This window comes from Eublepharis macularius, chromosome 15, assembly GCF_028583425.1.
Source record: "Eublepharis macularius isolate TG4126 chromosome 15, MPM_Emac_v1.0, whole genome shotgun sequence".
NCBI classification, from domain to species: Eukaryota; Metazoa; Chordata; class Lepidosauria; order Squamata; family Eublepharidae; genus Eublepharis; species Eublepharis macularius.
The window spans coordinates 23,256,097-23,283,022 of NC_072804.1; the positions used below are offsets into that span (position 1 = coordinate 23,256,097).

Here is a 26,926-nt window from a genome sequence, read left to right on the forward strand (position 1 = left end):
CCCGTTTCGCAAGGCAGTGCAAGGGGGCTGGCTTACCTGTAGGTGGATTTGACTTCAGTGGACCTTGGAGACCAAGAAGATTGTCTGGGCATGTTTCAAGAGTCAGAGCTCCTTTCTTCCGAACCAACACAGCTCTCTACCTGGATAGCCCAGGTAAGCCAGATCTCTTCAGATCTCAGAAGCTAAGCAGGGGAAGCCTTGCTTAGCAATTGGATGGGAGACCTCCAGCGAAGACCTGTCCCCTCTGTTAGTCTCTTGCCAGGAAAACCCCGCGGGGGGGGGGGTCACCATAAGTCAGCTATGACTTGAGGGCACTCTCCACCACCACTTAATTGCTGTTCATATAAGGATCTTCCTTGGAGACCTGTGAGGGGCTGCACAGAAGCCGCCCGCGCAGGTTCTTCTTCATAGCTGTCCCTCCACGAAGGGGGCGGAGGGGAGTCCCTTAGGTGCACCCCCGGCCAACGCCCTTTCCAAGCGGGCGCCCTCCCAGGCCCGCCTGGTCCTTGCCCGCCCTCCCTTCGCCTCCCTCGGAGGGGCCCGGCTGAGCCGACGCGCCGGCCTGAGTCAGCGGCGGAGCTCCTCCTGGCGGCGCCCGCCTTACTCTGCGCGGAGCAGCCCGGCTAGGACGGCTCCGGACCGGGAGGCCGCGCAAGCAGCTCCGGCGAGCGGGCTGCTTGGCTGCAGGGCGCCCTCGTCTGCCCGTCCGCCCGCCCTGGAGGCGTTGCCTCGGCCGGCCCTCTCGCCGATTGCGCGGGCACTTCCTGGCCGTCCCCGTTCCTTCCGAGCAGCCCGGCGGAGCGAAGGGGCAGCGGCAGCGGCGAGCTGGTGCCTCCCGGCCTGCTCGGAGCGGGCTGACGCGGGGAAGTAAGTTGCGCGGCAGGTGCCCCGGAGCGAGCGCGCAGCGGCCGCGGGTTGCGAGAGCCCGGGGCGACTCCGCGTCACGGGGCCGGCGGTGTCCTGAGCGCGCCGGAGGCGGGAGCAAAGCCGGGGGAGGCGCGCCCAGGGCAGCCCCGCAGGGTGGAGGCTTCAGAGCCTCCGGCGGGTGGCTCGGGCCGAGCAGTGCCCGCTGCTCCCCGGGGCGAGTCCGGGCGCGTCAAACTCCCCGGGAAAGGGCGGCGCTTTCTCTGGCAGCGTGTGCAGGTGGGCGGCGGCTGCTGCTGCAGGGGCTCTGCCGTGGCCTTTCTTGGGGGTCGCCGCCTTTTGCTCCTGGGAGTTTTTGCAGGGAGGCTGAAGAAGAGAAAAGGCCGTGCGGAATGCTATTGCGGGGCCAGCAGTACATGGAGGCTTTTAGGCAATGCCCGAAATCATGCCTTGGGCGTGTGATTTCTTCTCTCCTTGTTTACTTTCTGCTGTCACCAGCAGGAGAGACGCATCCTGCACGCTGCGAAGGATCCTTTATTCTGGAGCTGGGTGACTGCTGGCTCCGTGTAAGCTCCTTCCCTCCCTCTTCAGGCACTCCGAGACTTCCTTCCTGGGACCCCTGGACCCCTGTCTGCCGTCCCATCTTGGCCTGCTGGGGTCAGGCATGCCTTCTGGGGAAGAATGAAACTAAAGAGCAAGAGTAAAGCAGCCCCTATAAGACTAACAAAATTTATGGTAGGGTATGAGCTTTAGTGAGTCACAGCTCACTTCTTCAGATGCAGCCAGATACTTCTTCAGATACAGTATCTGAAGAAGTAAGCTGTGACCTACCCTACCACAAAGTTTATTCAGTCTTATAGGTGCTGCTGGACTCTTGCTCTTTTCTACTGCTATGGCTACCCATTTTTGGTAACTAAGCTGACAGTCATTTGAACTCTTTGGAGCAAGAATTTTAACCCCTGCCTTTTCATGAGGCCATGTACCTAGAAGAGCCCCTCTGCCTTTAACGGTTGAAGAGCTCCCTCTCTTAACTGTTTTTCTGTGGGTCTCTCAGTTTCTGTGCCTTTTTATAGAGTTTTCTGGTATCAAGCCAAAGTTCCTGAAACAGTTAGAAATAGCACTCTTTTTCTGCAAGCAGAAATGAAATTGGTCTCTGGTTAGTCTTCCTGGAGTGAATTCTTATACAGACCGTGGTGCTCTGTGTGCGTCTTGAGAAGTTCAAGAACGGAAGGCGGACAGCTGCTAAGGACGGCTTCTGTGCCCTTCATTCCAGCATGGAAATCTGTCAGCAGAAGCCCTTGAGCTGACTTGGAGAAAACGGGGGCTCTGCTTTGAGAGTAGCGAAAGCCAAATTTCTACAGACCTTGAGAATGGTGCAATTTACAACCCCTCCTTAAAATATGTGTGACAGATCTTGCTGTACTGTGCTTATAAGTTAAAAGTATGCATTAGTTATTTTAATAGGTGCTAATGCTTGTGCCACGCCAGCGGCTTTCAAGTGGGGCCAGTCCAAAATGCTTAATAAGGAGGTGGTTGCCAGACGAGCATTTCGTTCCGCATCTGATGATGAATCAGCACTCTCACTCGGGCCTTTCTCTCCGCCTCAGTGGATTCCTATGAGAAATTTTTTTTGATGCTCTTGGCTCTTTCTCAGAAGGGAAGCCGGAGGCCTTGACGGTCCTCTCACTGCTCCCATATTTATAACTGTCTTGTATTGTTTATACTGTACGTGTTGTCTCCTTTGCCTATGCATGTTAATCCTTAGCCTGTCTTTTTATCGTTTCCCCAATCTGCAGCAGAAATGGACCCTGCACACGATCTTCCTTCAAGCCCCGCTTATGCCGCCCTCAGAAGATCCCAGCTAAATGCAGCTGGTAGTGAAAGACAAGGTGAGGCCAGCTGAGCCTGGAATCCCTTTCTCGAGAGTTTGTTGCCTTATCTCTGTTTTCCATTTATTTATTTAAAATATTTGTATGTCTCCTTCCTATAGGGTCAGCAAGGCAGACAAACAGTTAAAAATTTAACACGACACATTAAACAATTTAAATTTAAAGCAACGTTTAAAACTATAAAAATAATTTAGTAAACACACACACGAACACCAACACTAAAAACCAGGGAGGAGGGCCAATAACGTTTGACATAAAGGGAGTACATCAAACAAAACTAGAAAGTCTTCGTCAGCTGGCAGAAGACAGCCCATATTGTTGCAGTTTTTCGATCTCTTATTTCCAAATTTTAAAATGTCTAGGTAGGATGCCAACTGATATTTTATACTCAATATAATTATATGATAATATTTTAATCAGATATTTAACATCTATAGTTGTACTCTTTTAACCAAAGACTCTTTTAACTTGTATATTGTTTACCAAATAATGAAATGTGTTGTTTTATAAGTTTAAATCTGGTTGTGGACCGTAAATAAACGAAACTGAAACAGAAACTGAAACATGAAACAATTTAAATTTAAAGCAACATTTTAAACTATAAAAATAATTTAGCGAAAACACACATGAACACACAACACTAAAAACCAGGGTGGAGTGCCAGTAACGTTTGGCATAAAGGGAGTACATCAAATGAAACAAAAAAGTCTTCATCAGCTGGCAGAAGAAGACAGCCGTAGAGAGAGACAGACAAATCTTCTTGGGGAGGTAGCTTCAAAGTTTTGGTGCCATGCCTAAAAAGGCCCTTTCTTGGCTTGCCACATACCTAGCCTCAGGTGGCGAGGGCACCCAAAACAGGGCCTCTGAAAATGACCAGAGTGAATGGGTAGATTCGTATGTGAGAAGGCGGTCCTTAAAGTATGCTGGGCTGGGCCCAAACCGTATGGGGCCGAGAAGCAAATTGGGGAGCTGGTGGAAATGGAGCAGGACTCAAGTGAAATGGCTCCGCTGACCCACTCCAGTCACCATTCAGGCTGCAGCATTCGGTACCAACTGTAGCTTTCAGACAGTCTTTAAGAGCAGCCTCACATGGAGTGCACTGCAGGAATCTCATCTCGATGTTACCAGGCCATGAACTACAGTGGCAAGGTCTTTCCTGCCCAGGAAGGGCAAAAGCTGGTGAAAGGTACCCATTGGCAATCACTGCCACCTCTTTACCCAACAAGAGGCCCAAGTACAGCAGCACCACAAAGCTACAAACCTGCTTCTTTAGGGGAAGTGCATTTCAGGTGCCAGTCATCCAAACAATGGAAAGAGCAAGTGAGCTGAGGGGCGTGGGGCTGGGAGCAATTAAACATGAAATGTGAATTTGGTGCAGAGCTTTTTGCATCGTAGTGTGCCTTTTATAAAAGACTAGCAACAAAGCCTCTTGCATGAAAAATGCAACAGGCTGGGAGGGGTGCGCTGCACTGGGCCTCCCTGCTGCCTCCGCGACTGCTTCGGGGCCTCCGGAGGGCTGCACTGTGGAGCTGGAGGAACACGCTGCCACAATGGGCCTTCCTGCCACGGAGGTGGCCTCTGGAGGGATGAGCCGGCTTGCCTGGCTGTCTGGTCGCAGTGGTGGCCTCTGTTTGGTATTTAATTATCTCATACAGCCTGAGGGGGGGGGGGGAGTCCAGAATCCCTATGCAGGGACAAGCAATGACAACCCACTTCTACTCCTCTCTTGCACTGAGGACTTCTTGAGGCCTTGCCATAAGTCGGTTGCAACTTGAGGGCACTTTATTATTATTAAGGCTACACGTAAGAATAGGCTGAAGCATTTAAGACATTATTTTGGGTGTTCTGTAAGATTTAGCCAATGGCTGCTGGCTCCAGGGCCTTCTCAGGAGCAGTTCCCTGCTGATGGAATTCCTTGCCCAGGGAGCCTCTCTTCTGACATCCAGGGAGCTGAGTTTTGCAGAAGACCTTTTTTGCCACCAGAAGGTGGCCAAGAACTGTCTATGGGGGAATTAGATACGTATTGTTTTATTATCTCTGGTAGCTTTGTTGTGTTTTATTGAACAGCGTTTGTGATGAGCATTTGAATTGCTGGTATGCCACCGTAAAAGCCCTGTGGGGGGTTTATTTTGGAAATAAGCAACTGTTGGTCAGGCCTGTTTTGACCTTGCTATGGAAGTGTCTTTGCAGAAGCTGTATCTCCTCTCCTCCAGGTATGGTGGGAGTGGGTGTTTTACCAGAAACAGCGGGTGCCCTCTGCTCTTAATTCTGGGCAATGTCTTTAATTAGAGCCTCGCTTCTGTATTTTGTTGCAGAGAAGAGATGCTTGCGTACATGCAGAACTCTGAATTTCTAGACTGGCATGTTAAGCTACATTATCTCCACAAGCATCCCACTTAAAGCAACAAGCCACAGAATCGCCCTGCCTTAAATCTACTCACAAACAAGTCAGGCATAAAAAATTGCTAGAATATGTGCAAAGAATCCTTGGAAATACACATGGCTGATGCAAGAACAAGGAAGGCGCAAACACGCCTGTCTGTCTTAGAGATGATAGGTATCGGAAGCCCGATTTCAAGCCCTTTCCAGAAGCTTAGATAGTATGTTTACAGCTGATGGGATGTGTTTTTAGACTAATATTTCTCTTGTTAAATATTGCTTTAACCACGTAGTATAGGGGAAAGCAGAAAACTTTTTGGGACTAAAAAAATGCAAATAGGAGTGTTTCTTGGGAGTAGATCCAGAGGAGTTAGCCGTGTTAGTCTGTAGTAGCAAAATCAAAAAGAGTCCAGTAGCATCTTTAAGACTAACCAATTTTATTGTAGCATGCTCGGGGGTCGCATAGACCCCCGAGCATGCTACAATAAAATTGGTTAGTCTTAAAGGTGCTACTGGACTCTTTTTGATTTTTCTTGGGAGTCTGATTCTATTTCCTTTTCTGGAAACATGAGACTTAATGTCGCGATTGGCTAGCATTTCAAAAGCTTAACAGAGCGCTTGAAAATGTGCCCTTCGCTATTTTTAATATCTCCCGCTTCTCTTTTCTTCCTCCAGCGAGCAACCTTTAGTTTGATAGACAAGTGTGTTATTTTCAGGCATATTTTCAGGATGTGTATATACTTGGAGTCTGATTCATTGTTGGCTGTTGGTGCCATTGTGAAATGGTTGGATTCTGAAGATGAAATCTTTTAAACACTTGAATGAAAAGAAGCGGCTTGAGGAAAATAGGACTGTTGGCTAAAAAGCATAGTGAACATTTAGGTCCATGACTTTAAAAATAATGATGTAGATTCGTGTCTTCTGCTGGTAAGCCCGAGTTCTGGGCATGCAATACTCAAATCTAGGTTCCATTTGCAGCCTCCGCTGTCTGATGAGCCCCCAGTTCCAATATACGGGACTTTAGGCAGCTCTGCAAGATGCTCAGCCATCAGCAGAAGTTGAGAGGGATGGCAATGTGTTGATGGTGTATATCGTTGGAGCCCTAGTTAAACTTTTCAGTGGTCTCCCTTTGTATAGTTTTGGCAAAGAATGAGACAGGCAAGAAGCCTACTCTCTGATTTCTTTAAAATCAGATTTGAGGCAAGGGGAGATCTTTTTTACTGGGGAGATTACGTTGCAGTCTGCTTGGATTGCACATGGGAGAAATAGGTTGATTCAGTAGAAGTAAACTCTTCACAGTGGAGTTTGGCACATTATCTTGATTTTGTTGTTGGGGATATACCAACCCTGCATGTTGTATTTCCAAGTCTTTTGAAGGAGGGCAGGCTGAACTCACCATTATAATTACCACATGCTTCCTTCCTGTTATTCCGCATAATGTCTTAACTGAGCGGGTGGTGGTGGTGGTGGTGGTGGTGGTGGTGGTGGTGGGGATATGTCTTCCCCATGATGAGTCTCAGGAGTGCTCCATCCCCCACTTTTTATTTTGGGCACTTCCCAGAAAAAAACGTTAGTGCTGAATCTCCCATCCAGCAGATCGTGAAAGAAACTGGGACCGACAAAATGCCTTCCAAATGAAGCGTGGGTCCCCCTCATTGCATGTTGTTCACCACGGGTATAATACCTAGTATGGGGTATCTTGTAGGGTTGTCAGCTTCTGGTCGAGAACTCCCCTCCCTACGGTACAAAGGCCTTTTTGAACCATTCGGTTTTGCATCATTTGCGGAAAGCCAGAAGAGTGGGGGCTCTCCTGACCTCCTTGGGCATGTTGTTCTACAGGGTAGGGGCCACCACAGAAAAAGCTTGTATATGGGCTGCTGTTGATTTTGCCCATGTGCAGGGTGGCACCTGCAGGAGACCCTGTTCAGATGAGTGAAATTGCCGAGGAGGAACATAGGGAGGGAGGTGGTCTATTTGCCCTGCACCCCCCCCAGCCATGTCTGCTCCAGATGATGATGTAGAGATGTGCGGAAGCCCCTCTTCTCCCCATGTTGTGCTGCCAAGCCAAATTGGGGCCCCACGTGGAATGTTAGTTTCTCAATATGATATTTCTCTGTCAGTCATGGGACCAGCATACCCGCGGGACCGTCTCTCCCCGTATGTACCCCAGAGAGCATTAAGATCGACAAATAGGAACCTATTGGTGGTCTCTGGCCCCAGGGAGGTCCAGGTGGCCTCGACCAGGGCCAGGGCATTTTCAGTCCTGGCCCCAACCTGGTGGAACTCTCTGTCGGAGGACACCCAGGCCCGCCAAGATCTTATATCCTTTCGGCGGGCCAGTAAGACAGAGATGTTCTGCCAGGCGCACAGTTGAGGCCAGTCTTTGATCATTTAGGAGCTTCTGTACTGGTCAGAGGAGCAACGTGTACTGGTCAGAGGAGCAACGCCAGAGGAGCAACGTGGTCATCTGCCCCCCTATAAGTGCAGTCACCACATTATTATAAATTGTGGCCCCACCCCACCCCACCCCACCCCTTCTGTTTTGTTTTGTTTTATATTATGATTGTGGAAACTGGAGGGGGCTCGCCATACGAAATGCTTTTATATGTATTTATGGTGTTCTTTGGTTTTTAATTGTATTTATATGTTTAATGCTTTTGAGCATTTTACTGTAACCCGCCCTGAGCTCGTTTGCAGGGAGGGCAGACTATAAATCGAATGGATAGATGGATCGTTTGGCCTTATCAGTTAGGGCCTTATCCATTGTGGATAACTCTTTCTGCTAATGTGTCCCTGAGGACTGTTGGGGCACGTTGCTTTAAAAATAGTGGATTCTCTGAATTGCCTCATGAATTGCATGTAGCAAATACGAGTGGAATTTTCAGGGATCTGGGAATGTGGAATTCCCCCCCCCCCTTGCACATGGAATGCCTGTGAGAAATGTTCTGTTGGCTTGGAGTTTGTTGTCTGCTGAAGAATCTTTCCCTGAAGCCTAAAAATAGACTCTGGGATAGTTAGCATTCAGTTTCAGTAGATCAAAACCCCTGTATTGCTAGTCTTTGGTTTAGAAAGCAGAGAGTCCTGTGAATTAAAAGGTATATCAAGAGACATTATAGATCCTACGATAAGTACATATCTGCCTCCAAAAATGATAGCTGCATTCTCTGCCCCCCCCTTCAGAGCACCCTGTAAAACTTGCTCATTTCATACCCATGGCAGGAGTGGTGGAAAATGTAGAACTCAAACACGCCAGGATAGGTTAATCACTGCTAAGCATTACTGAAGGGAAGTGGGGAACTAGATAACACAGATTTCTCATTTTTGGCAGCAGCCGTGTGCATGCTTCATTTGCATTTGAGTCAAATAGTATGAAATGCAAATGGTGTTTTAAATTCTGTCTCAGGGAAAAAAATGTGGAGGATGTTTCACGGCTTGCTTCTGTTGGAAGCCTCACTCCTGGCTTGCATGAGTGAAAGTGTGGGTTCAGGTAGGCAAGGAATGAGTTTGTTCCAAGAGACGGCTGATTGCTGTAGAAGGAAAACAACGTATTTTCAAGGCAATAAAGGAGACATTAAAAAGTAGAAAAAATAAATATTCCTGTACTTACTGGTGTTAGTTATAAACCCTGGCGAGGCCCAAAAAGCAAACTTGTGGTTTTTTGTCTTAACCGTTTTCCAAGACACTGAGAGATCTCTGTCTTTTGGTGCTACACCTCTGAAGATGCCAGCCACAGCTGCTGGCGAAACGTCAGGAACTACAATGCCAAGACCACGGCTATACAGCCTGGAAAATCCACAACAACCATCGTTCTCCGGCCGTGAAAGCCTTCGACAATATATGGCCTCAGCCGTTTGATTGCTGCAAGATGAATCTGCAGTAGGAACGCAGTCATATTAGCTGGACACCCCGGAAACTCAAAAAAAACAGCTCCAATCTCTCTCCTGACAGCTGAGAAATTCTGAAGAAGCTTCTGGGTAAATGTGCAGACTTCTTCCTTTGGTTGAGATGAAAGGGTCTTTACTACAGAGAGGAACTAGCCCACTGTTCCCCAACCCTTTTGAGCCTGCAGGCATCTTTGGAATTAAGAGAGAGTGTGGTGAGTGCCAGCCCAAAATGTCAGCCACAGGTGGCAGAGCCAAATGCAGTACCTCCCTCCTTGCTTTGCAAAAGAGTTGCATGGTAACCACACTGAACACATGAAACTGCCTTATTCAAAGTCCAGCTGTTGGTCTGTCGATATTAGTATTATTTTATCTGTCCTTTTGTGGGAAGCCTGATCCAGCCACTTGGAGGACAACAGGCCTGGAGAAGGTGGGGTGGGCTTCTGTTCTTCACGGGACAGTTCAGCTTTCTGGACTTGTAAGACTAGAATGAAGCTCCCTCTCTGCTTTGCAAAAGAAGGTAATAGCAACAGTTGGTCAGGGCTGCAGAGGGAATTAGAGATGGGCACGAATTGAAATACGAACCAAAGCTCATGATGAACCCACCCAGTTCGTGGTTCACGAACTGGTGGTTCGTCAGAGCCCATTTCTGATGAACCACCATGAACTTTAGGCTGGTTCATTTGGTTCGTTTTTTGGTTCATCTCTGCAGACAGCCTGGCGCCGATAAATCAGTTTCCTAGGCAACAGGGGATGGACTTCCTGCAGACCTTCTGCTGACCCAGAAGTGGCCTTCTGCTGGCCTGGAAGTGACATTCTGCTGACGTTTTCATGGACCAAACGAACCGGTTCACGAACTAGGGCAGGTTCATGAAAGTTCGTGGTTCGTGAAATGCAACGAACCATGAACCGTACAGTTTGGTTTTTCCCCAGTTCATGCCCATCTCTAGAGGGAATGCAACCACATGCCAGATAAACAAAACCCAGGTACTTACCAGTCCTCCTGCTCCCCCTAATGGCTGTGATGAGAAGAGGGAGGAATTTCCACATTCACTTATCAATAAAGCCACAGTGGAATAAGAAAGGGCACCGAAAGGGCACCAATTCAGCCTATAGACAAAATGACGTGGGCCACTTCCACCAGTGTTATAAAAAAAAAGTAATAAAAACTTGTGCTCCTGGCAACTTCCACCTAGAACTTTGTAACTGCAGTGCATTTTTTTAAAACCTTAAGGAATCTGATTATACAATGGATAGTCATGGGATGAGAGTAAGTAAATATCTCAAGATCTGATTAACTTGAATTTGGGTTTGGAGGAAGCAAACATGGGTTTTTCAGAGGAGCCAGTGCCACAGTCTTTGCAAAGAAGCGGGAAAGTTTATTGCTTTCAAAGGTTATGAGCGAGTAACTGGTTCTTGTGTGTTTCATCCCAAGAACTAAGTAGTGACCTTTTAAAGTATGCATTTGTTTTGGAGACTGCCTGTTCATTTCTGAGTCAGAGCTCATTGGGTGCTGAAATTGGGCCTTTAAACGTAAACATGTATGCTGAGTGAAGACTCTTCAACTCTTGTAGGAGGAAAGAGGAAACAAAGCCTGTAGAGCAAATTCCCACGATGTCAGCATTCTTTGTGGAATATGGTGGTCTATGGTGGTCTTGAAACACTCCTTCTACACAAACAGACAGAAGCCCCTTTTAATTGGCAGCAGTAACCAAGGGCCAAGCGACAAGTGACGAATTACACTTGCATGGCAAGTGAACAGACGCACGTGTATTCCTCCCTGTTCACTTGCCCTCCACTTGTGCTCCACTACGGTGATCGAGTGGAGTGCAAGTGGAGCACAAGTGAACAGGGAGGAATACACGTGCGTCTGTTCACTTGCCATGCAAGTGTAATTCGTCACTTCTAGCTTGGCCCTTAGAGTTCCAGTTTAAGTGTGTCTGTGAAACATCAAAGTTCTGATTAGCTTTTCTTGCTGGTATAAGATGGAACATAGTTTGTCAGCAGTCAAGGCAATTGACTTGTGTTTAAGAAACTTATCCTTTAGGCAATCCACTTGAATTAGTATATTTTTACTTAAAAAGTAAGCAATACGTAAGAAATAAAAACAAAATCATATAACAAACAAACTGACCTAGCAATACATATAAACAAAAACAAAACAAAGAAAGAAAGAAAAGGAAAGGGAGAAAAATAAGACGAGAGAGAAGATGTAGAAAAAGAAAATAATTTTTAAAAAGAGAGAGCAAAAAAACCCCTAGTTAAACTACAAGCGGGGTTCTGATTTTCTCCGTGACAAATATGTATCATTTTCAAATTTTCATTTGCTCTATGTTAATAATAAAAGCTTTCTTTTTTCTAAAGTTTGTATTCCTTAATCTATAAATCTACATACCATCAAATCATTATCTATTTCATGTAAAAAGTCTATAACCGCTTTCCATTCCACTTGGCTGTTTATGGGGGCCGAATGGTGCTGGCCCCCAAGCTCCCCATAATGCAAACTGTTTGTAAAGCTCAGGTCTTTGGGACTTTTTTTTTGTAGAGGCCATGAAGGAGATGAAGGAGGATCCAGAGGTGCGCTTTGAGGAACTGCTTGAAAGAGCAAAAGCCGGGGAGTCCAAAGCACAGGCAGAGGTAGTTTGTTCATGCTTTGACACCTTGTCACAGGGTGTTCACCTGTTACAGTTTTGAAGACTTCTGCTGTCTGTCTAACTTTGTAAGGAGTTAGATCAAGATGGGTAGCCTTGTTTATCTGTTTGTAGCAGTAGAAAAGAGCAAGAGTCCAGTAGCACCTATAAGACTAACAAAACTTGTGGTAGAGTAGAAGCTTTCGGGAGCCACAGGTCACTTCTTCAGATTTTGGTCTCTGAAGAAGTGAGCTGTGGCTCACGAAAGTTCCAACCCTACCCCAAGTTTTGTTAGTCTTATAGGTACTACTGGACTCTCACTCTTTATAAGACATGCTGTGCTGGATTGTTTTCATTGCCAACATTGCCATACCTGAGGACGCCAAGATCTGTCTGTGGCCTGCTCTTTCACACGTTTTTTTCCTCATCTGTTCAGAGACGTTGTTCCTCCATTCTCCTGCTTCTTGGGAGGGAGAAGAGCAATGCATCTCCCTGGTGCCCAGGCGAGGAGGCCAGCTTTCTGCACTGGCAAATCCACATTTCCGGCCCGGCTCCATCTCTAGTCCTGTAGAGTTGCAAATGAGAAAGTTGGGTCAGGATGTGGGTGACAAAATGTATGTGGATGCCCATCCCAAAGAAAGTAACGCAGTGCAACACCTGGTGGAGTCTGCAGAAACTCGGGCCCAACCAGACATGTTATCCTTTCATCAGGCCTGTAAGATGGAGTTGTTCCGCCAGGCAGATGGTTGAAGCTGGGGTGTAGGTGTGCCTCCCTGCCAGGCTCCTGTCTGGGGGTGGGGGTGGGGGTATTGTGACCCCCTCCAAGCTCATCAAGTGGAGCATTATTAAAATAAACGGCTTTGGAGCAGCCACTTTCCCACACAAACCGTATCGCTTCTGAAATACCTTGCCCTGCTCTGCTCCCACATTGTATTTTTCTCCTTCGTGAGAGAAAAATGTTGCTAATAGGGAGGGCATTACCAGCCCCTGTGGCAACTATCGGACATTTCAGCCCCGGAGATCTCTACTGGCTTATCAGTCACTGTCTCTCCCTGGGGAACCCTGGGGGTCTGTAGCACTGATTAGGAGTCTGGTAAAGAATTCTTACCAGACTTCAGTCCTGGGATTTTTTAGGGAAAGCTGTGACAGGTAAAACCAATACAGATGTAGTGTTCTCCACAGACCCTCTTATAGAGAACTGCTGTAGCATAGTGGTTAAGTGGTTGGGCAGTGAATCAGTACTCTACTGGTTCGAATCCCACTCCTGCTATGAGCTCAGCAGGTGGCCTTGGGTCAGCCATTCCTCTCAGCCCCAGCTCCCCAGCTGTATCATGGGGATAATGCTAACACTAACTTGTTATCCACACAACAATCACCCTGTGAGGTGGGTGGGGCTGAGTGAGAGAGCTGAGATTGACCCTAGGTTGCCCAGCTGGCTTCAAGCGGAGGAGTGGGGAATCAAACCCGGCTCTCCAGATTAGAGTCCTGCCGTTCTTAACCACTAGAACAAGCTGGCTCTCCAGTCCACCAAGGTTGGTGGGAACTGTGCGGAGGAGCTATGACTCAATAGCGGCTTGGCATTTGAGGTGTGGAAGGTCCCCAACCTCTGTCCTGGGCCTGTCCAATTTAAAGGACTTGGATAGTAAGTGTTAAGAACTGTCCTATGCATGTGGCTCTAGGAAGCGGCCACTGATCAAGAGTACATAACACGAAGCTGAATGGACCAGTCGGTAGTCTGAGAGCAGAACCACAAGTGACAAAAGGCACAGATTGGACACTTGTCTGCTTCCCTCAAGTTTTGATGGGAAATGTCGGCAGCTTGGCAGAATGTTGGACAAGTGACAGTTGAAAAGTCCATTGGACAGCAGTCAGAGAGCCAAGCTGCAAAATCAGGATGCCTACATTTCCCATCAAAACTTGAGGGAAGCAGACAAGTGTCCAATCTGTGCCTTTTGTCACTTGTGGTTCTGCTCTGAATCTATCTTGAGCAGCTTCTTATTTCCCTTCGGGGTGTGAACCTGTAGGTATGGTGTCTTGCCACCCTTCAGTGCTTCTTTCCTAGTTTTTCCTTAGACACCTACCTTGGCATGCCATATGGCTACTTTAGCTCTGTGGGAGCAAAGATGTGAGCCGTTTAAAGGAATCTTGTTCTTTTTTGTAGGTGGGAAAGTATTACCTGAAGCTAGCAGAAGACCGAGATGAGGAACTGAATAGCTGCAAAGCCGTGGAGTGGCTGCTCCTTGCAGCTAAACAGGGGCGAAGGGGAGCCGGTAAACTGCTGAAACAATGCTTAGCAGAGCGAAGAGGTGAAGCTCCCTTCTGGTCATCAGCAGTGTCTGTTTGTGGGGTCTTTACACTTGAGTTACTCGAGAGGGACACCTATTAGAAGACTGAGTGCTGCTGATTCACAGTAGAAATTGGGTCTGTGGTCAAATCCTGGTTGCTGTTTTTTTCTTTGTGTGTGTGTGCACAGTTCTGCACAGTTGTCTGCTACTGAAGGAAGGGAAATCTGCACAGTTGTCAACTACTGAAGGAAGGGAAAATGTTCTGAAAGGCTGCAATCCTATGGGTGCTTTCCTGTGAGTAAGTCCCTGTGACAGGCAGACGACAGTTATGTACCCCAGCAGTTCTCTGGATCAGCCCCTAGGAGCTCAGGATGTGGGAAGAATTAAGAGCTGACAGAGGAGATTAAGGTAGTTGGAGTGAGGTTTTGAAGGTGGAGAGAGAGGTGGGGTCACTCTGGCAGAATTGTGACTCAAAGATCTGAGCAGATATGAGAGCTGTAGGGATCTTTTCCTGCCCGTGGAACTGTGGGGTTATTGTGGGCCAGCTGAGGGCTGTATCAGTAGGTTATAAACCTGCCCAAGAGAGGGCTTTCCATACGAGACATGTGGTGTGTAAAATCTAACTTCACACAACTCCTGGTTCAGTCTCTGTGTATCTTCCTCAATAAACATTCTTCCTGATCATGTTTAAAAGCAAACCATCTAGTGCTTGTTAGCTTAACTTGGTTATCAATCCAGGCTTGGTAGGGTTTATACCCAGCCCCAGATTCTATCTGCTTGAACCTTTCTCTTGTTAAGTTCCTGTTGGGAAACCTGGTGTGGTGGAGTAGGCGGGAAGTGGTGAGTGACAGAGGAAAAATACTGTGGGTGGTGGCTAGCCCCCAGGAAATCCATCACTGACTTGTTGAATAACATGGAACTTACTTCAGAGTTTAGTATTGTTTACTATTGTTCCATATATGACTGGGCAGTCCAGGACCAGAAGTTTGCCTTGCTGGTATTCCCCAAAACGGGGAGTTTTTCAAACATCAGATGACAAGTATTGCAAGAGAGCAATCAGCTTCCAAAAACAGTTTTTTAAAAAGAAGATAGCACAGGATTGTGCGTGTGTGTGTGTGTGTGAGAGAGAGATATTTGTGTAAGAGTGTGTGTGTGTGTGTGAGAGAGAGAGAGAAAGAGAGAGAGAGAGAGAGAGAGAGACTAGTAGCCAAGGACAGCCTAAAAGTACAACCCTACCACACAGCATGAATAATCACAGTGGAATCACTAGGGGAGATGTTTGAGTTTTCTTTGCAAAGGTTGTGAATTTCCTGTGCAATAAATCAATTATCTTTAATTGCTTCCTCTTGTTTGCCACATTTTTGCTTTTTGGAGAGCCCCACTTCTGTGCTGTTGTGTAAAAGTATGAAAGTTGCAGTTCTTAAAGGGAGTCTCTGTGTCCAGGACTGTCCCTTGGTGTTCTGGAAGGGTGCATTCTCTAAACAATGGCGTCACTATAAAGGGTTCCCTACTGTAGTTTAATAAAAAGTTTAGAGACTACACAAGGAAGAACTTGGTCACGGGAAAATGTTTTGTCATCACTTTCTATGCTTTTGAATAAATTATGTGCAACCCTAAATATTTCACCCCACCCCACCCCACCCGTGGGATAATCATACCGGGTACATTTTTCTTTTCTTGAGGCATCACTTTGGAGAATGAGCAAGAGGTGAAGAAGTTAGCGTCTGAAACTGATTTGGAAAGAGTTGTGAGAAAGGCTGGCTCGGTCATGTACTGGAAACTAAACCCAGAGAAGAAAAAGCGACTGGCTGTTTCAGAATTATTAGAAAATGTCGGCCAAGTTGATGATGAAGGTTTGTATCCAGATTTACTGATCATGGTTATATTTAGTCTTTCAAATATGGGGATACTTTTTTCTTAGTTTGCTTAAGGAAAACTGCTGCAATAACAGTCAAGGTGGTTGTTTCGCTAACACTTCTGTAGGTGCGTGAGAGGGCTCCACTTTGAGTGCCAAAGAGGTGGGCACTCAGATGTCTTAGACCATATAAGCCTCAAATACTGAGAGTCTGTCTACATGAATTATACGAGGATGCTCAAGGGAAAGGAGACGCAATGTTATCCGGGAAGCCAAGTTTTAAAAGACAGATCAGAAGGCTTTGTCAACTTCACCTCTCTAGAGCAGACAGAGATCACTCCTCAGAGGGTTTGTTTATTTCATTGTTGCCTCCCAAGGCTCTTTAGGGAGGTGAAGGTGAAATGAATAAACCGTCTGAGGAGTGATCTCTGTCTGCTCTAGAGATATGATATTGAGAAAGCCTTTCGATCTGTCTTTTAAAACTCGGCTTCCCAGCTAACATTGCAACTCCCTTCACTTGAGCTTCCTCGTGTAAGATGTCTTGTGTAGAGAGAGACTGAGTCACACCGTTGGCCTGTTACTGCTTACTCTCTGTTTCAACAGTTCTCCTAAGTCTCATAGGGAGGCCTTTCCTAGAGTAAGTTCTGCGCACATTTGCAGCTAGCTGGTGTAAGGCTGGTTGGCGCCCTGGAGGGGAGAGATTGTGACTCCTGTGGAAATCAGCAAGGCCTCTTCTCTGCCCCAAATCACTGGAAACAGCTTTTCCATAACAAAAAAATCAGTTATGGTTTTAATGCACCTGTTTGCCAGAGAAAGAGACATCGGTGTGTAAAGGACATTCTGCAATGAAATGAATGCACTTCTTCTTCTTCTTTTTAACTAAAATGGATGCACTTCTTATTTGCTTTATTTTGCTTTGATTTAAAGTCCTTACAAAAAGCTGACATAAATAGTATTTATTGTTTCAGCTCCTGTCAGAATAACTCGCAAATACTAGGTTATTCTGCAGTGAATTGCACAGGGGCTGAAATTAGTTGATCTTAAGTTTTTTTTTCAACTTACCTTTGGGAAATGTGTCCAGTATTTGGGGGGGGGGCATGGGGGCAGTGAGGCAAGTCTGCAAATGTTAATTTAAGCTTCACTGCTTGATTGAACATTGGAAAAGGCACATATTAATTGGCGGAGAGTGCTGCAAGAGAAGGGCACACTTGAGCACATTTTGCATCTCTGTGTTACTGTAATAGGAGAAGGAGATATAGAAGAGATCTTTTCCTTCTAATGACAAATGGTCGTTTAGGATATCAAATTGTAATTGAACTCTCACCTCTTTATCTCAGAAAGACATCCATCTGTGAAAAGCTTATAGTAGTGTGATTTTTTTTTAATCAAGGGATGATTTAACCAATTAGTCAATGTAAAGCTGTTGAATTAGTTGAAAAATTCTGCTTTGGATCCCTCCTGAAACATCTCTCGTGATCCCATCTCTTCTGAATGGACAGATGACGCTGGGTGATGTTTTATATCTTCTGAATGGCTTTTGTTTCTCCACTTCCTGATCTAACTTGTATTTTTGAGGACAGGTGGTGAAAAGCAGCCTGGCCCAGTTCCAAAGTCTGTTCAGAAGCAAAGAAGAATGCTGGAACGGCTGGTGAGCAGCGAATGTAAGGGCGCCTTTCTTAGGTTGAAATATTGAAGCTTTTAAAAATTGTTCTCCAGTGAACAAAACTTGCTCATGCGCTAAAATTGAAGTCTTGAAGGTGGTAATCCTAAGAACATCTATATGTCAGGGCAACAGTCACAACTTAGCCACTCTCCTAAAACAACAGACTGCCAGTTTAGATTCTACTTATGTGCTGAACTCTAACTAACTTTAGAAATAAGTAACTGCATCTCTCATTTTTTTCCAAGTACTTCATTTAGATGTCTGTCAAGTGACATACCCTGCTCTTTTGTTTAGCTTTAGCTTTAAAAATTCCTTTCAGTGACAAAAAAAGATTTTTCAAGAAGTCTCTTAAATGCACTGTCTTGTGCTACTGAGGGCCTTTTTGAAAGAATGCAAAATGGATTTTGTCAGTATCACATTAGCACAATCACAGGGTCCCCTTGAAATGGATAAAAACACATCCTTCTGTGCAGTCATAATTTTTTTTATTTATGTCATTTCTAGTCCACCTTTCTCACTGAGACTCAAGGCAGATTATACAGTGTGAGATTAGTACAGTCAATATCAGGAACAGTTCTGTAAACGATGCCATAGGGTAAATAGATTCAAGTTCACAAAGACAGAGCATTAGTAGGAATCCAGTACAATGTAGTGGTGAAGTGTGTGGTTCCTAACTCATTAGCAAAGCATCTGAGACCCCCTCCCTACGATATAATGAGCCCTCAAATGTTGTCTTGCTGGACAGCTCTGGACACGTGCTGATGATGGTGGAGAAAATAGCCACTATGACATGTTTGCTACCACCAACGCGCTCTGTTCATCTGTCTTTATGCTTCAGATCTTCACAGTAAATGGTAGGAGCAGAAGCAAGTGAGTTGTGCTTCCTCTCCCCAGGCTGGAGTCCTTCCTTCCTTTTCCTTCCTTTTTTTTAAAGATGGATCTTCACAACCACCCTGTGAGGTGGGCTGAGGGAAGAGTGCCTGGCTCAAGGACATACAATGGGCTTTGTAGCTCAGTGAGGATCCCTAATCCTACGCTACCACTCTGACTGGGACATCCCAGTGACTTCCCCTCTTTTTATGATAGCTCTGAATGTCAGCATGCAAGACAGTTGCTTTTCTAAAAACAGGAAACATGAAATGGAGGAAATTAAGTGCACAATAGTCAAGGCAGAAATTAGTGAAGAAATTCTTTTTTAAAAAAAAAAGCATAGGTCAGCCAGAAGAATGAATTTTTTTTAAAGAATTTTTATTGGATGGGTTTACAAACATAAACATAATAATCATTATCATTTTCCACCCCGTTACATTTTCCCCATCCTTCCCCCCCCCTTTTCTAATGACTCCCAACAGTTTTCCATACCCAACTTAACCTAAAGAATATATAATATAAATTCTTAAAGTCTATAATAATATATATAATATATATCTATATAATACATACTAATCTAGTCTATTTACTTGTATTAACTATCTTAATATAATACTTATCTAAATTAAGAGTATAAAATTATGTAAGTATTTAATAGGTACATATACTAACTGAAAGAAAAAAAAAATATATATATATATATATATATATATATATATATGTAATATACTATTCCTTAAATACCTGTTGTCTATATTATAAATCTATTCTGTTACATCACTAAAATATCGTATATACTCCCTATTACCTATACAACCTTATTATTCAACCTTATGCCTTCCCATATGAATATACTATCTTACTCTTAACTTTATAATACTATAACTCTATACTAATCCAATAGAATATAATAATATACCCCCTTTTAAGCTTAAGTAAGTTTCTATCTCCCCCTTAACAACTATCCAAAGACCACAATTTCCCCTTCATGTCCCACTTTTTCTCCACATATTTCTTGAATTTTTCCCAGCTTGATGTATATTCCAATACTTCTTGCTCTTCAGAAGACAGGTAACATGAAATGGAGGAAATTAAGCGCACAATAGTCAAGGCAGAAATTAGTGAAGAAATTCTTTTTAAAAAAAAAAAAGCATGGGTCAGCCAGAAGAATGAATTACCTTGTCAAATTAAAGGGGTGGTGATGGAAAGTTGAAAAGTGCAGCACTTGCGAACACAGGCTTATGCTTGGTCTGGAAAAGAATAGAATGGCTATACTTTCCGAACGGGTTTCAGCCACAGAAATGCACAGCTGAAAAGTTAAGAGAAAATCCCCCTGATGATATGCACTGTTATCACAACTGATAGTTTCTAAATTGTTTGTATATTCATATATTTGTTGATCTGTTCATTATGTGTAACTTGTTAATAAAAATTAATTATAAAAAAAAATGTTAAGAGAAAATCCGAATGGAGCTGCACATGATGTGCCTGCTGGAGATGGTGGGAGCTGCCCACACAGGCACGTTCCTCCCTCAGCTGTGCAGAAGTTAGTGGTGACTCGGTTCTTATCGACACTGGTGTAGCTACATTTTAGCCACCTGTTTGATCTTTGGATATCCGTCTAGGGTTTCTTCATCTGCTCTTTGTAGTTGTTGCGTGGGCTGGGCACGTGGGGCGGTCCCCTGCTTCCTGCGGGAGTGTTGGGCCCAGGGCTTTGCTCTTGAAGGAGCAGCATTCCACCAGCTTCTCTTCCGCGGGCTGGAAGGCATGTGTGCCCCATGCAAGAAGGGGTACCTCCAAACCTAAAGCTGGCTTTACCTGATAGCTAAGATCTTCACCCTCATTCAACAATCCGTTATTTTTCATTTTTTCTGTAAAGCAGTACCAACTGTTATTTAGAAGCACCGGTATCGACCCACCATTTTTTGTCTTTGCCAACATTCTGATTGTTTGTTTTGACAACCTCCAGCAAAGAATTACATTGCCTTGGATGATTTTGTTGAAATAACCAAGAAGTATGCCAAGGGGATCATCCCAACTAAGCTACTTGGGCAAGATGAAGATGACGACGAGCTGGCAGGGAAGAGTCCAGAGGAGCTTCCCCTTCGACTCAGGGTAAGTATCAGAGGCTGCCTCCTGCCTGCTTAGAGGCGGCTGGTGCTCCCTCGACTGTGCCCTCTTGGACAGGATGTTTCTCTTAAAGCAGCCCAGACTGGCAAGGGCCTTTGGCATCGAGGTATCACCCTCTTGTTGCCCCATCTGTGATGACGACAACAACAACATTCGATTTATATGCTGCCCTTCAGGACAACTTAACACCCACTCAGAGTGGTTTACAAAGTGTGTTATTCAGGGCTTTCTTTCAGCTGGAACGTGGTGGAACGGAGTTCCGGAACCTCTTGAAAATGGTCACATGGCTGGTGGCCCCGCCCCCTGATCTCCAGACAGGGGGGAGTTTAGTTTGCCCTCCACACCGCGGTGCGCAATCTAAACTCCTCTGTCTGGAGATCAGGGGGCGGGCCCACCAGCCATGTGACCATTTTCTCCAAGGGCAACCCACTGAGTCCCACCACCTCTTTTCCCAGAAAAAAAACCCTGGTGTTGTTGTTATCCTCACAACAATCGCCCTGCAAGGTGGGTGGGGTTGAGAGAGCAGTGAAAGAGCTGTGACTGACCCAAGGTCACCCAGCTGGCTTCAAGCAGAGGAGTGGGGAATCAAACCCGATTCTCCAGATTGGAGTCCTGCTGCTCTTAACAACTACACCAGTACGGCCGCACCAGCCAACATGAACACTTGGCAAGTAGACAGAAAGCCAGGAATTATTAGGAATGGGATTGAAAATATAGTGGTTGATAGTATAACGTCCTTGTCTGGATCTATGGTCCAACCTAATTTGGAGGACTGTGTACAATTCTGATACCTCAAAAAAAGATACAGCAGAGCTGAAAAAAAGTGGAGGAGAAGGTTGTGACAACCTTTTTCTATAGGAGTGGCTGTTCAGAGCTTGTCTCACCCCGTTTAGCTTGATGTTGCTTTATTGTCCAGATTACAGATTTAGGTCTGTATTACCATGGCTGTACAACAACCCAGTAGTGCTGCAAAAAAATGTGTTATCAAGAACACATGAGATGGTCACTTGAGAATTGAAAAAAAATGTAAACGGAGGGCTAGAAATGTTTTGTATTGTCCCCAGATATTTACTGATATTGAGGACACTGTTAAGGCTTGTTGACCTGAAGCATTGACTAAGTCAACTAGCATGTAGCTGGATGCAGCTACATGCTAGTTCTGGGTTATCATCATCATCATTATTGCTATTACTATTACTACTACTACTACTACTACTACTATTTCTGTTATGACCAATCACATTGCCAATTAGTAAGCCTCAGGGTGCTTCTGTCTGCCTATTCATACTCCCTTTTTGCATTTATCCATGGTCTGTGTTCAGTTCCCCCCCACAGCTTAGAATTCAAACCTGTTTCTAACTTGCCCAGTAGATTTGTGCCACTGAAATTCTGAAGAGCACCCTTCTCACTTCTTTCTCCAAATTAACACCACCCCTAACTGCTACACTGAATTCATTATTTAGGAACAAAAAGAGTAGCACATAGTAATGTGAGGATTATCTTGGACTGATATACCTTGTGCCAGGGTATGTTATGGTATCTGCCTGTTCAAAATCTTGGTTGTCTCTGCTGAGAAGTATGAGGGTTTTTTAAATTCCATTTATGTCTGCATCTCTAAGAAATTGCCCCATTCATTTTTTATTCATTCATTCATTTACTGGTGGATATATATGATGGCTCATCTGTGAGAATCTTTGCTTATAAAGCAATGGTGAACAAATTGTCCTTTTCAGGCTTTGCTGTAGAGCTTCCAACACTGCAGTGGAGGTTCTCCACAACATAAATTGGAGCATCAATACATTGAGAGTACATACGAGCCCTTGACTATGTTTCTTAGTCAGAGATTAATTGGATGGGCCCAGAAAATTGAGAGGCACTTGACGTGATGATCATTTTATCATCTATGGTGGACATGTAACAAAGCTAAAACATTTTGGAAACAAATACATTTAATTATTCAGAAGATTTTAAAGACTAATATACAAATGAAACTGGAGGCTTTCATGTTGGGACTTATGGACAAACGGTTGGAAATCACTCGTGGTATACTCTTTTTGTATATGATGACAGCAGCGAGACTGTTATACGCTCACAAATGGAGCTACAATGTTACCTATAATAGAGAACTGTCTGGAAAAGATGACAGAGTATGTTGAGATGGCCAAACTTACGTCTTTGATTAGGGAAAAAAATCACTGGACAAGTATATTGCTACCTGGAATCCCCTTATAGACTTTTTGCGGGAAACAGAGAGAAAAGAACTGATGGTTTGTACGTTTGCAGATTAGGAGGCAGGGAAATATATTTTAGAGGGGAAGGAGATGCATTTATTTAAGATTAATTTGGAGTTAAGGGATAATGTTGGTAAGGGTAAATTTGGAGTTAGGGTATAATATGTATTATATATCTTTTCACAGAAAATTGGTAATTATTCCTAATTTCTGTTGGTTTTTTGGTTTTTGGTAGATAGCTGTTTTTTTCCTTTTCCTTTTTGCTGACTTTCTATTAATTTGGGAAATAAATAAATAAATAATATATATATATATAAAAGAGAGGCAATTGATGTTTTGTTTTTGTTAGCAGCTGCTTGATCAGGTAAGAGTGCTAAATCAGAAATGGTTTATAGGAGCATTCATTTGTGTCGCCGTCCTGTTTGAACTGAAAGAACCGAAGGATCCTGGTTTGGTAGTGGTGAGTTTTGGAATCAAGTCGGCCCCTAAGCCCAGCGCATCTGTTGTCACAATTTGCCAGTTAATTAAAAGAAACAGCAGTTTAGCATCTTCCTGAAGAGCAAGTTTTGGCTTGATTTACTTCCACATTCTGTCCAGGAAGCGCACAAAAGTTTCTGACTGTGTTGTGTTTCCTTCCTTTCCAGGTTATCAAGTATCCCCTTCATGCCATTATGGAAATCAAGGAGCACCTCATAGACATTGCATCCAAGGCAGGAATGCATTGGCTGTCCACTATTGTTCCCACGCACCACATCAATGCCCTCCTCTTCTTCTTCATCATCAGCAACCTGACAATTGACTTTTTTGCCTTTTTCATCCCATTAGTCATCTTCTATCTCTCCTTCATTTCCATGGTGATTTGCACCCTGAAAGTCTTTCAGGACAGTAAAGCTTGGGAGAACTTCCGTACCCTCACAGACTTGCTGCTTCGTTTTGAGCCAAATCTAGATGTTGAGGAAGCGGAAGTGAACTTTGGCTGGAACCACTTAGAGCCGTATCTTTACTTCCTGCTGTCGGTCTTCTTTGTCATTTTTTCTTTCCCTATAGCTAGCAAGGACTGGATACCCTGCTCCGAGTTGGCGACAATCTCCATTTTCTTCATGGTGGCAAGCTACTTGAGTTTACCCACAAGTGCGGAATCTTACACCCGGAGAGCACTGCTGACCGAAGTTGCCGCGGGCACGCTCTCTATATTGCAGGTGGTGCCAATAAATTTGGGGCCCCTCAAACTGTTGGGCAAAACCTTTCACAGCATCCCTATTGGCCACTTCTTTGTGTTCAACATGAGCTTCCCTTGCCTTTTATTTCTGTATTTGTTTTATCTGTTCTTTAGAATGGCAAAGATGCGGAACTTCAAGGGCACCTATTACTACTTGGTTCCTTACTTGGTGTGTTTCATGTGGTGTGAGCTCTCGGTGGTTATCTTGCAGCAGTCAACTGGCATTGGACTGATCCGTGCTTCTGTTGGTTACTTTTTGTTCCTTTTTGCGCTTCCTGTTCTACTGATAGGTATTGCACTGATGTGTCTCATCCATTTTGTAAAGTGGTTCATAACACTGGAACTTGTGAAAATTGTGGTAACCCTTGTTTTATGCGCGATTCCTTTGCTTTTCCGGTGGTGGACAAAGACCAGTTTCTCTGTGGTTGGAATGGTAAAGTCCCTATCAAAGAGTTCAATCGTGAAACTCATTCTGGTGTGGATAACTGCCATAGTGTTGTTCTGTTGGTTTTATGTGTATCGCTCAGAGGGGATGAAAGTATATAACTCTACCTTGACGTGGAATCAGTACGGGTTCTTGTGTGGTCCACGGGCTTGGAGGGAAACCAACATGGCCCGTACCCAGATCTTATGCAGTCATCTGGAGGGCCACAGAGTGACGTGGACCGGAAGGTTCAAATACGTCAGAATCACCGACATTGACAATAGTGCAGAATCGGCAATAAATATGCTTCCCTTTTTTATTGGAGACTGGCTGAGATGCTTGTATGGTGAAACCTATCCAGCATGTTCCCCGGAAAACGTTACCGCTGAAGAGGAGGAGCTGTGCCACTTAAAATACCTGGCAAAACACAATTGCCACATGAAGCGGTTTGACCGTTACAAATTTGAAATATCTGTGGGCATGCCTCTCAATAGCACGAATGGGAACAAGATGAAGGACGATGAGGATGTAACCAAAGACATTGTGCTGAAGGCAAGCAATGAGTTCAAGAAGGTGTTGCTGAACTTGAGGCAAGGAAGCATCATTGAATTCAGTACTATTCTGGAAGGCCGGCTGGGCAGCAAGTGGCCTGTCTTCGAACTGAAAGCGATATCCTGCTTAAATTGCATGGCGAAACTTTTGCCGGCAGGAAGGCATGTGAAAGTTGAGCACGACTGGAGAAGTACTGTTCAGAAAGCTCTCAAGTTTGCCTTTGATTTTTTCTTTTACCCATTTCTGTCAGTTGCATAGTGAGTTTGAATAGCACCATTTGTATTGCCAAGACCAAAGATTTGGCTTAAAAGCTGCTGTAATGAGGTTCAGAATGAATGTTAAGAGTATTGCGTTCTGCTCTGCAGTTTTAGTCATTCGTGTGCTGCAATTTAAGCAAGTCACTTACATTATCTGCATATTAAAGCATGAACAGTGTTTCTCACCGGGCTGTATTTCTCTAGTTGATATTAAAAGCACTTTATTCTACAGTGGTGCACCTCTCTTCTCCGGTGTATTTCTGCATATGTAACTTAAAGCTGACCTTGAGGATGGCAGCACAGCTTAAGCGTCTATTTATGTTGTGGTTGTTAGGAAATGTTAGCAGTGTCATGTAGTTCAATTCAACGACCTGTGTCCAACCTCAAAAGGACTGAACTGCGTTAAACTACAAGTTGAAAAAAACTTCTGAGGAGGACCAGTTGCCACACAGTCTCCAGTTCATTTCATTGAAAGTATCCTTCGTACAAAAAGAAACTGATTTTGTTAGACAAGGGCCGATTCCAGACGGCCCTCTGCATCCCGAAACGTCGCGCGTCGTTGCACGGAAAACGGGAAATACCGCGTTTTCTCGCGCAAAACTCGCGCGACCTCGCGCAAAACTCGCGCGACCTCGCGTGAGAAACCGCAATATTTCGTGTTTTCCGCGCGATGACACGCGACGTTTCGGGATGCGGAGGGCCATCTGGAATCGGCCCAGGTCAAGAGTTTGAATGGTTAAGGGAAAGCAATGCATAGAAATTTTGTCCAGGAGATGGAAACAAATATCTGACTATTGGTCTGTGCTTGTAAATACGAAGGTGAAATAAAAAATTTAAATCTGCAATTAAAAAATTTAGTCTTGTTTGAACACGGCACTCTCATGCACTAACCATTCCAGCTGTGCTAGAGTCTATGTAATTTGTGGAACATTTGGGGAATTTTGTTACAAATTCAGGAGCCTGCAATATTTGCAGAGGGAAATTCCATCCACTCTGGTCCCCAATTTCTCTCTTGGTACTCCCTCCACTCCCCCAATAGCCACTTTCTCTGCTTTCCTGTCATACTGGCCAGATACTGAGCAGAGGAGAGTTGAGCTGGTAGTGCACCCCATACTTTCTATTTCAAAGCCTCTTGCTGCCACACACCCACTGATAGGAGAGGGGATGGTAGGAAAGCCTGTCCCAGTCCCATCAGCATAGTGTCTAGTAGAACATGATATGCATGAACAGGCAATTGACAGTTTTACCTGTTTGCTGGGTGGCACCTCCTGAAGGCTTTGCTCAGAGGAGCGGAGCTATTGCAGTGGAACATAGAAGGAGAAGCAGTGTTGCAGGTATGTGGGTCTAAAGCCGTTAAAGATGCTGCAGGTGAATTGAACTTGGTGGTTGCTAACCAACTGAGTGTCTGCAGAAGTGCAGATTCTGCTTCATACCTGATAGTAGCTGGGCTGTTGTGTATCAACTGCAGTTTCCAAGTTGTCTTTAAAGGGAGGCCCATGTAGAGTGCCTCTCCGCAGGCTAGCCTCAAGATAGCCATAGCATAGATCCAGGTCAACAAAGTCAAGACAGGGGCTATTTTCCAAACTAGGTGGAGTTGGTAAGATGCCTCTTTTGTGGCTGCATCAGTTTAATTATCCAACAATAAAGTTGGATTGAGTATCATCCCAAGGCTCTTAACTGAGTCTGCAAGAGTCAACTGGACCCCCGTCAAAAGTGGAGCACACCATGCTCTTTACGACCTTTGCCTTCCCAGCCAACTTTAATTCCATCTTGTGAGGATTCAGTTTCAATTTGTTC

The 26,926-nt window shown here is 44.9% G+C and overlaps 1 protein-coding gene across 2 annotated transcripts; it reads left to right on the forward strand.

Moving 5' to 3' along the window:
- Positions 1–626: 626 nt before the first annotated feature.
- Positions 627–25,314, forward strand: WFS1 (wolframin ER transmembrane glycoprotein). Of its 2 annotated transcripts, none has more exons than XM_055000114.1 (8): positions 627–867; positions 2,661–2,753; positions 11,559–11,650; positions 13,805–13,949; positions 15,611–15,781; positions 17,364–17,444; positions 20,286–20,431; positions 23,322–25,314. In XM_055000114.1, the coding sequence occupies exons 2-8, from the start codon at positions 2,666–2,668 to the stop codon at positions 25,128–25,130; spliced, it is 2,532 nt and encodes an 843-aa protein (XP_054856089.1). In that variant the 5' UTR covers positions 627–867; positions 2,661–2,665; the 3' UTR covers positions 25,131–25,314. The 2 variants fall into 2 exon arrangements, with proteins under 2 accessions (XP_054856089.1, XP_054856088.1); XM_055000113.1 differs by having other exon boundaries at positions 716–867; positions 2,664–2,753.
- The last annotated feature ends 1,612 nt before the right edge of the window (positions 25,315–26,926 follow it).

Excerpts from the sequence above, each read along its gene's own strand:
- WFS1 (XM_055000114.1), top strand. The coding sequence starts at position 2,666 with ATGGACCCTGCACACGATCTTCCTTCAAGCCCCGCTTATGCCGCCCTC. Across the intron at positions 17,445-20,285 it reads ACGGCTGGTGAGCAGCGAAT|CAAAGAATTACATTGCCTTG; the intron begins GTAAGGGCGCCT and ends GACAACCTCCAG. Across the intron at positions 20,432-23,321 it reads AGCTTCCCCTTCGACTCAGG|GTTATCAAGTATCCCCTTCA; the intron begins GTAAGTATCAGA and ends CTTCCTTTCCAG.